At 47.6% G+C, this 10,000-nt stretch overlaps 1 protein-coding gene across 3 annotated transcripts in view; it reads left to right on the top strand.

Moving 5' to 3' along the window:
• The window catches only part of kifc3 (kinesin family member C3), a 47,137-nt gene that overhangs the window by 20,149 nt on the left and 16,988 nt on the right, over positions 1-10,000 (top strand). For all 3 annotated transcript variants that reach the window (XM_078245232.1, XM_078245233.1, XM_078245234.1), the window contains 5 exons: positions 534-622; positions 2,920-2,985; positions 3,292-3,420; positions 5,191-5,451; positions 6,197-6,370. In XM_078245232.1, coding sequence (XP_078101358.1) covers positions 534-622; positions 2,920-2,985; positions 3,292-3,420; positions 5,191-5,451; positions 6,197-6,370 — 719 coding nt within the window. The remainder of the gene's footprint in view (positions 1-533; positions 623-2,919; positions 2,986-3,291; positions 3,421-5,190; positions 5,452-6,196; positions 6,371-10,000) is intronic.

A 10,000-nucleotide genomic window follows, 5' to 3' on the forward strand; every position in this document is an offset into this window, starting at 1 on the left:
GTGTGTGTCTGTCTGACTGTGTGTCTGTCTTGACTGTGTGTGTGTGTGTGTGTGTCTTGACTGTGTGTGTGTGTCTTGACTGTGTGTGTGTGTGTCTTGACTGTGTTTGACTGTGTGTCTCTGTGTGTTTGTGTGTGTCTTGACTGTGTGTCTCTGTGTGTTTGTGTGTGTGTGTGTCTTGACTGTGTGTGTGTTTGTATGTGTGTCTCTGTGTGTTTGTGTGTGTCTTGACTGTGTGTGTCTGTGTCTTGACTGTATGTGTCTTGTGTGTGTGTGTGTGTGTCTTGACTGTGTGTGTGTGTGTGTCTTGACTGTGTGTGTGTGTCTTGACTGTGTGTGTGTGTCTTGACTGTGTGTGTGTGTGTGTCTTGACTGTGTGTGTGTGTCTTGACTGTGTCTGTATGTGCTCTGTGTGTGTGTGTATGTGTCTGCTGTGTGTGTGTGTATGTGTGTGTGTGTGTGTGTGTGCTGTGTGTGTCTGTGTGTCTGTGTGTGTGTGTGTTTGTGTGTGTCTTGACTGTGTGTGTGTGTAGGTGTGAGGGCGTTGCAGCCAGGTGAACAACCTTCAGATCGTCTCAGCTGTCCAGAAGAAGAGCAGCTCGTTACACGGCTGCGCACACAGGTACGTCTACAGGAAACTACAGTGTGTGTGTGTGTGTGTGTGTGTGTGTGTGTGTGTAGGTGTGTGTGTCGATGAAAGATAGCAACAGATTTGGGCTGTAATGTCGTCTTTTTGTTAAAATGGGTTTTATAAAATTGGTATCGAAATAAATTGGTTAGGAATCCTTTTACGGATTCCGTACGCGGCTTCAGTCAACCGGAAGATAAAGCCTTATTATGACCAGGTGTGTGTGTGTGTGTGTGTGTGTGTGTGTGTCTCTCTGTGTGTGTGTGTGTGTGTGTGTGTGTGTGTGTGTCTCTGTGTGTGTGTGTGTCTCTCTCCCTGTGTCTCTGTGTGTGTGTGTGTGTCTCTCTCTGTGTGTGTGTGTGTGTGTGTGTGTGTGTCTCTCTCTCTGTGTCTCTGTGTGTGTCTCTCTGTGTCTCTGTGTGTGTGTGTCTCTCTGTGTGCTGTGTCGTGTGTCTCGTGTGTGTGTCTCTCTGTGTCTCTGTGTGTGTCTGCTGTGTGTGTGTGTGTGTCTCTGTGTGTGTGTGTGTGTGTGTGTGCTCTCTGTCTGATGATGTGTGCTCTGTGTGTGTCTCTGTGTGTCTGTGTGTGTCTGTGTGTGTGTGTGTGTGTGTGTGTGTCTCTCTTTGTGTGTGTGTGTCTCTGTGTGTGTGTCTCTCTGTCTCTGTGTGTCTCGTCTCTGTGTGTGTGTCGTGTGTCTCTGTGTGTGTGTGTCTCTCTGTCTCCGTGTGTCTGCCTGCCAATGCTCTCTGTGTGTGTGTGTGTGTCTCTCTGTGTGTGTGTGTGTGTGTGTGTGTGTGTGTCTCTCTCTCTGTGTCTCTGTGTGTGTCTCTCTGTGTCTCTGTGTGTGTGTGTGTGTGTGTGTGTGTCTCGTGTCTCTGTGTCTCTGCTGTGTGTGCTGTCTCTGCTCTCTGTGTCTCTGTGTGTATACTCTCTGTGTGTGTGTCTGTGTGTGTGTGTGTGTCTCTGTGTGTGTGTGTGTGTGTGTCGTGTGTGTGTGTGTGTCTCTCTGTGTGTGTGTGTGTGTGTGTGTGTGTCGTCTGTCTCTGTGTCTCTGTGTGTGTCTCTCTGTGTGTGTCTCTCTGTGTGTGTGTGTGTGTGTGTGTGTGTGTGTGTGTGTGTGTGTGTGTCTCTCTGTGTGTGTCTCTCTGTGTGTCTCTCTGTGTGTGTGTGTGTGTGTGTGTGTGTGTGTGTGTGTGTCTCTCTGTGTGTGTGTTTGTGTGTGTGTTAGGGGTGGGAATCACGATACGATATCATCACGACACTTGCATCACGATACGATATTATTGCGATTTTAAACATATTGCAATATTCTGCAATTAAGACCTTTTTTTCCAACTTCAAACGTTTCCCAACTTCAAATGATGTCCCCAAAATGAAACGTATTCAACATCTGTTTCATCTAAAAAGATACATGTCTCTGTCTGTTCATCTCACTTCAATTGTATCGCTGCTAAATGGGATTATCAAGCAGACAGACTGACCACCACACATATAATAATAGATCCATACTTGGCGTCTGTGTATTCGTACAGTATTGCCTACGGAAAATATCGCGATACTACGCTGGATCGATTTTTCCCCGTGATTCTTCTCATTGTAACCCGGGTTCATCACACATAATAAATAAACATCTCTGTGAGACCTTCAGGACAGTCAGAGCAGTCAGAGATTCTTTGAACAAAAGATGTGAGGGTGTGAACGTTACTTTCTGTGAGCTGTCGCACTGATACGACAGGTTTGATTTGATTGAGTAATAAATCTGTCCGTCTGAGCCGCTGCTATTGTTCAGGTTTCTTTAGATTTTGAGACGTGAATCTGCACGTTCAGTAACGTGTCCGACCGCTCTGTCGGAAACTAAAAAGGACAACGAAACTTGCAGGGTTTTCCCTACCTTTTTTCATAGATTTGGGTGCAGCAGCCGAGACGTTTTGTGCTGCACCTAAAGCTGATTTATGTAACTGAAAGCCTTTTCTCAGATCTAATGATTGTAGTCGGTCCCCAGTGGGCTTATATAGCCACTCTGTGTATTATTTATCTGCTCTAGCTTTTCCAGCGTTTTAGACACGGATATGATAATGAAAAATGTAACATTTTCTTGAGGGAGGACCCCTAAACATCATGTCGAATACGTGCACCTAAGTCTTCCACAAACCGAGGGAAAACACTGAACTTGTGTCCCTGTGAAGTACAAGAAAATGGCACGAAAATATGAGAAGACTGTGCACGTTAGGGAAACACAGTGTCCGCGTTGAGTCCTTTTTTAATTCCCTGTGATGTTTTCATGTTTGCAGGTGGAGGAGCTGGAGGAGAAGCTGTTGGATCAGACTCGGGAGGTGGAGAGACTTCGCTCTGAACTGGTGAGACCCTGCTGGACCGCATTCCTGAGGAATCCTGGGAAAACACGCACACACACGCACACACATGCACACACATGCACACACATGCACACACATGCACACACATGCACACACAGCTGCATACAGGGATGTAAGAAAGAAATCATTTGTGAAATAAGTCAAACACAAGACAAACGTGTTGATTAATACTGGAAAAATGACCCAATGTACACATTTTGACATTACACATGTACAGGTATTAAGAGATATGTGTGTGTGTGTGTGTGTGTGTGTGTGTGTGTGTGTGTGTGTGTGTGTGTGTTGTAGGGGGCGACAGACCTGGAGAAGCAGCTGGAGCTGCTGGTGGTGGAGAACCAGCGTCTGAAGCAGGAGCTCAAGTCCTGCAGGAGCTCTGACGCTGCTGCAGACAGCTGCAGCCGCTGCCCTCACAGCCAGGTACACACATACATATACACATATACATACAGTATATACATGTACCAGGTACACATATATACAGAGAAGTATATACTTTACTATATTTGTCTGTTTTGGTTTATTGCTTGTATTTCTGCTTGTTCTTTGCTGTCATCTGTTTATCTTTTATATTATATTATTTGTACATGTAAGGTGTCCTTGAGTGTAAAGAAAGGCGCCCATAAGTAAATGTATTATTATTACTGTCCACACTACCCTCACAGCCAGGTACACATACAATGGGGAGAACAAGCATTTCATACACTGCCGCTTTTGCAGTTTTTCCTACTTCCAAAGCATGTAGAGGTCTGTAATGTTTATCATAGGTACTCTTCAACTGTGAGAGACGGGATCTAAAAAAAAGATCCAGAAAATCACATTGTATGATTTTTAAATAATTAATTAGCATTTTATTGCATGACATAAGTATTTGATCACCTACCAACGAGTAAGAATTCCGGCTCTCACAGACCTGTTAGTTTTTCTTTAAGAAGCCCTCCTGTTCTCCACTCATTACCTGTATAAAAGACACCTGTCCACACACTCAAACAGACTCCACCCTCTCCACGATGGCCAAGACCAGAGAGCTGTGTAAGGACATCAGGGATACAATTGTAGACCTGCACAAGGCTGGGAGGGGCTACAGGACAACAGGCAAGCAGCTTGGTGAGAAGGCAACAACTGTTGGCGCAATTATTAGAAAATGGAAGAAGGGGCTCTATGCAAGATCTCACCTCGTGGGGCATCAATGATCATGAGGAAGGTGAGGGATCAGCCCAGAACTACACGGCAGGACCTGGTCAATGACCTGAAGAGAGCTGGGACCACAGTCTCAAAGAGAACCATTAGTAACACACTACGCCGCCATGGATTAAAATCCTGCAGCGCACGCAAGGTCCCCCTGCTCAAGCCAGCGCGTGTCCAGGCCCGTCTGAAGTTTGCCAATGACCATCTGGATGATCCAGAGGAAGAATGGGAGAAGGTCATGTGGTCTGATGAGACAAAAATAGAGCTTTTTGGTCTAAACTCCACTCGCCGTGTTTGGAGGAAGAAGAAGGATGAGTACAACCCCAAGAACACCATCCCAACCGTGAAGCATGGAGGTGGAAACATCATTCTTTGGCGAAGGTGACAGGACGACTGCACCGTGAGGGGAGGATGGATGGGGCCATGTATCGCGAGATCTTGGCCAACAACCTCCTTCCCTCAGTAAGAGCACTGAAGATGGGTCGTGGCTGGGTCTTCCAGCATGACAACGACCTGAAACACAGCCAGGGCAACTAAGGAGTGGCTCCATAAGAAGCATCTCAAGGTCCTGGAGTGGCCTAGCCAGTCTCCAGACCTGAACCCCATAGAAAATCTTTGGAGGGAGCTGAAAGTCCGTATTGCCCAGCGACAGCCCCAAAACCTGAAGGATCTGGAGAAGGTCTGTATGGAGGAGTGGGCCAAAATCCCTGCTGCAGTGTGTGCAAACCTGGTCAAGAACTACAGGAAACATGTGATCTCTGTAATTGCAAACAAAGGTTTCTGTACCAAATATTAAGTTCTGATTTTCTGGATTCCGTCTCTCACAGTTGAAGACTTCTACATGCTTTGTAAGTGGGAAAACCTGCAACATCGGCAGTGTATCAAATACTTGGTTCTCCCCACTGTATATACAGTATATACATTACAGGGATATACAGGTTGATATTGAGTCAGGTACACACAGACGTATACCGAGACATGAGCCCTGAGTGTGTCTGGCAGGATGCGGAGTCCCTGCGGAGGGAGGTGTCCCGCTGGGAGGGCCAGGCCCGGCAGAGGGAGCGGCGGCTGGCTGAGCTGGAGCGAGAGCTGCTGGAGAAAAGCTCGCGGGCGGAGAGCCTCCGCCGACAGCTGGACGACGCCACGCGACAGCTGGAGGAGTCGCGGCGCCGGCACGGCGAGGCCGAGCAGAAACTCTCCCTCCGGCTGCAGCAGTGTGAGGACGAGCTCGCCAGGCAGGCAGCGGCGCCCGCCAGAGTCAAGGTGAGGAGACGGGCGGTCAGAGACACACCCGGTGAAATGTAATCCAGGGTGCATTAGACCAGGAGTAACCTAGTTTCCTTTATAGAAACCTGACAGATAACTATTGTTTTGGTATATTTATTACAAAGAGAGCTTTACTTATTTTTCACACACACACACACACACACACACACACACACACACACACAGAGACACACAGAGAGACACACACACACACACAGACAGAGAGAGAGACATAGACACACACAGTGATACACACACACACACACACAGAGACACACACACACACACACACACAGAGAGACACACACACACACACACAAAGAGAGAGAGACACAGTGACACACACACACACACAGACACACACACACACAGAGAGAGAGACACACACACACACACAGAGAGAGACACACACAGAGAGAGAGACACACACACACACAGAGAGAGACACACACACACAGAGAGAGAGACACACACACACACACACACACACACAAAGAGAGAGAGACACACACACACACACACACACACAGAGAGAGACACACACACACACACAGAGAGAGAGACACACACACACACACACACAGAGACACAGTAAGTTAAATTCTTCTCTGGTTTAAATTCCCCGCTGATGTTCCGTTAAGGCCGAGAAGTTGGCGTTACGTTTCGTCCTAGCTGGTGTTAAACATGTCTTCCATTGAGCGGTGGGGACGGCCTGTAACCAGAGAGGCTTTCTGTCCTTCAGTATGTGAGCCAGCCGGTGGAGGTGGAGTCGGCCGACTCCCAGCGAGCGCTGGCCGAGCTGCAGGCCAAGAACGGCGGGCTGCAGGAGCAGCTGTCTGTCCAGAGACAGCTGCTGAGAGAGCTGGAGACACAGCTGCATGAGTCCCACAGGACCTGCGCTCAGCTCAGGACGCAGGTAAACTGTCTATCCCTCTGTCTGCCTGTCCCTCTATCCCTCTGTCTGTATGTCTGTCCCTCTGTCTGTCTGTCCCTCTATCCCTCTGTATGTATGTCTGTCCCTCTGTCTGTCTGTCTGTCTTTGTCTGCCTGTTCCTCTATCCCTCTCTGTCTGTCAATGTCTGTCTGCCTGTCCCTCTATCCCTCTGTCTGTCTGTCCCTCTGTCTGTCTGCCTGTCCCTCTATCCTTCTGTCTGTATGTCTGTCCCTCTGTCTGTCTGTCTGCCTGTCCCTCTATCCTTCTGTCTGTATGTCTGTCCCTCTGTCTGTCAGTCTGCCTGTCTGTCCCTCTATCCCTCTGTCTGTATGTCTGTCCCTCTGTCTGTCTGTCCCTCTATCCCTCTGTATGTATGTCTGTCCCTCTGTCTGTCTGTCCCTCTGTCCGTCTGTCTGTCCGTCCGTTAAACCCCCTTTCCAACCAGTGATCCTACCATAGTCGGTACCAAAGAATGTCTAATAAGGGAAGAAGGTCCCCTCTCTCGTTACTTCCTGCTTCTGAACTGGTTGCAGTTCCACCAGAGATCCATATAGGGGGCGCTCACAGGCCAGTGCAGAATGAATGGGACTCTATGGAGCTGTACCCCTCAACATCCACTTTTCTCAGGATATCATTTTTTGTCTAGTAATCTGAATGTTACATTTGAAAGGGAGGCTAAGAAAATACACACTGCTGGGTGTTAGATTATTTTAAAGAGGCTTTTTTGTTCTAAAAAGCCTTTTAAATTTTTTTACGGCAAGCTCTGAGTCACTTCCTTTGTTCTCTCGAAGCATCGACAACACAGCTGACAGGTTAGACTCTCTCTGTTAATACAACACAGCTGACAGGTTAGACTCTCTGTTAATACAACACAGCTGACAGGTTAGTCTCTCTCTGTTAATACAACACAGCTGACAGGTTAGACTCTCTGTTAATACAACACAGCTGACAGGTTAGTCTCTCTCTGTTAATACAACACAGCTGACAGGTTAGTCTAGACTCTCTGTTAATACAACACAGCTGACAGGTTAGACTCTCTCTGTTAATACAACACAGCTGACAGGTTAGACTCTCTCTGTTAATACAACACAGCTGACAGGTTAGACTCTCTCTGTTAATACAACACAGCTGACAGGTTAGATCTCTCTGTTAATACAACACAGCTGACAGGTTAGACTCTCTCTGTTAATACAACACAGCTGACAGGTTAGACTCTCTGTTAATACAACACAGCTGACAGGTTAGACTCTCTGTTAATACAACACAGCTGACAGGTTAGACTCTCCCTGTTAATACAACACAGCTGACAGGTTAGACTCTCTGTTAATACAACACAGCTGACAGGTTAGACTCTCTCTGTTAATACAGCACAGCTGACAGGTTAGACTCTCCCTGTTAATACAGCACAGCTGACAGGTTAGTCTCTCTGTTAATACAGCACAGCTGACAGGTTAGTCTCTCTGTTAATACAACACAGCTGACAGGTTAGTCTCTCTGTTAATACAACACAGCTGACAGGTTAGACTCTCTGTTAATACAACACAGCTGACAGGTTAGACTCTCCCTGTTAATGCAACACAGCTGACAGGTTAGACTCTCTCTGTTAATACAACACAGCTGACAGGTTAGACTCTCCCTGTTAATACAGCACAGCTGACAGGTTAGACTCTCTCTGTTAATACAACACAGCTGACAGGTTAGTCTCTCTCTGTTAATACAACACAGCTGACAGGTTAGACTCTCTGTTAATACAACACAGCTGACAGGTTAGACTCTCTGTTAATACAACACAGCTGACAGGTTAGACTCTCTGTTAATACAACACAGCTGATAGGTTAGGGAGTGGAACGGCTTTCCGTAGACGGGCTTTGTCGGTACCAACGGGTTCCTAGTCTTCTAGTTTCATACAGACCCCCCCCCCTCTTCTTCTCCTCTGCATGCGTCCGGCTGCAGCTGCTCTCAGATCGCGGCCGTCTGTGCGGCCTTCTCTCCAACGCCGTCGGCAAGGGCAACAGCGAGGTGGTTCACAGGTTGTCCAAGGTTGGCCCCGAAACCCCTCCCCCTTCTTGTGACATCACTCAGGTCACGGCGAGCATGACGGCGAACTCGGGCTCCAAAGCTGTCGATAAAACCCCAAAAACTTGGTTCAGAAGCACACGGTCTTACATTTAGTACACACGCACACACACACACACACACACACACACACACACACACACACACACACAGACACACACACACACACACACACACACACACACACACACACACACACACACACACACAGAAAGACATACACACACACACACACACAGAAAGACATACAGACACACACACACACACACACACAGAAAGACACACAGAGACACACACACACACACAGACAAACAGACACATACACACACCGACACACCCACACATACACAGACAGACACACACCAAGACAAACACACACACACACACCAAGACAAACACACACACACACACCAAGACAGACACACACACACACACACACACCAAGACAAACACACACACACACACACACTGAACTGGTTTTAGTGGAGCTTTGGAGCCTGATCTCCCAGCCTGTGGTACAACACACACACACACACACACACACTTACACACACACACACACACACCAAGACAAACACACACACACACACACTGAACTGGTTTTAGTGGAGCTTTGGAGCCTGATCTCCCAGCCTGTGGTACAACACACACACACACTTACACAGAGACACACACACACACACACACACACACACACACACACACACACACAGTCTAGTCTGTGGTATGATCCCAGTAACTCTCTCCCAGTAGTCGTCCCCCCCTTCCCCTCCCCCCCCCCCCCCCAAGGCTTCTTCACACTACAACCCACATTTAAGCCTCCTGTTGCCCCCGTTATCAAAGTTATCAAAATGATGGGTTGTTAGGATTTTGATTTCTAAAAAAGCTCGTTTTAGTTCGGCTGATTTGCCAAAGTGAGGATGATTTTGGCTTCATCCAATCCAAAAAATGTGACCGTCATAACGGAACCAACGCACAGCCGTTTAGATTAATTACTATAGTTTCTAAACATTAAAGGATAGTTCAGATTTATTTTTCTTTTGAAGATTTTTTAGGACAGCGTCAGACATGAAAGGGTAGAGAGAGGGGGAATGATGCCCAGCAAAGGGCCGCAGGTCGGAAATGAACCTGCGGCCGCTGTGGTGAGGACTGAGCCTCTGTACATGGGGCGCGCGCTTTGCCAGGTGAGTTACCCAGGCGCCCTTAGCGCAGATCCACTCAGAAGTGGGGTTGTATGTAGAGCTCTATTACAGAAAAATAACCTAATCCCAATTATTTCCGTGGCTAAAAGGTTACTAACGTAACGGTCACTTCTAGCTGCATCTCATGCTGCTTATTTGATGACTCCTCCACTCCTCCACTGAACCGGAAGATGAAAACATCTGCTCGGCTCCTCTCCACCGATGATTTCCTTGCGTCTCTCCCTTGCCTCCTCAGTGGAAGGGACTGGAAGACGCACACACACACACACAAAGAGACACACACACACACACACACACAAAGAGACACACACACACACAAAGAGACACACACACA

Source organism: Sander vitreus, unplaced genomic scaffold, assembly GCF_031162955.1.
Source record: "Sander vitreus isolate 19-12246 unplaced genomic scaffold, sanVit1 ctg421_0, whole genome shotgun sequence".
NCBI classification, from domain to species: Eukaryota; Metazoa; Chordata; class Actinopteri; order Perciformes; family Percidae; genus Sander; species Sander vitreus.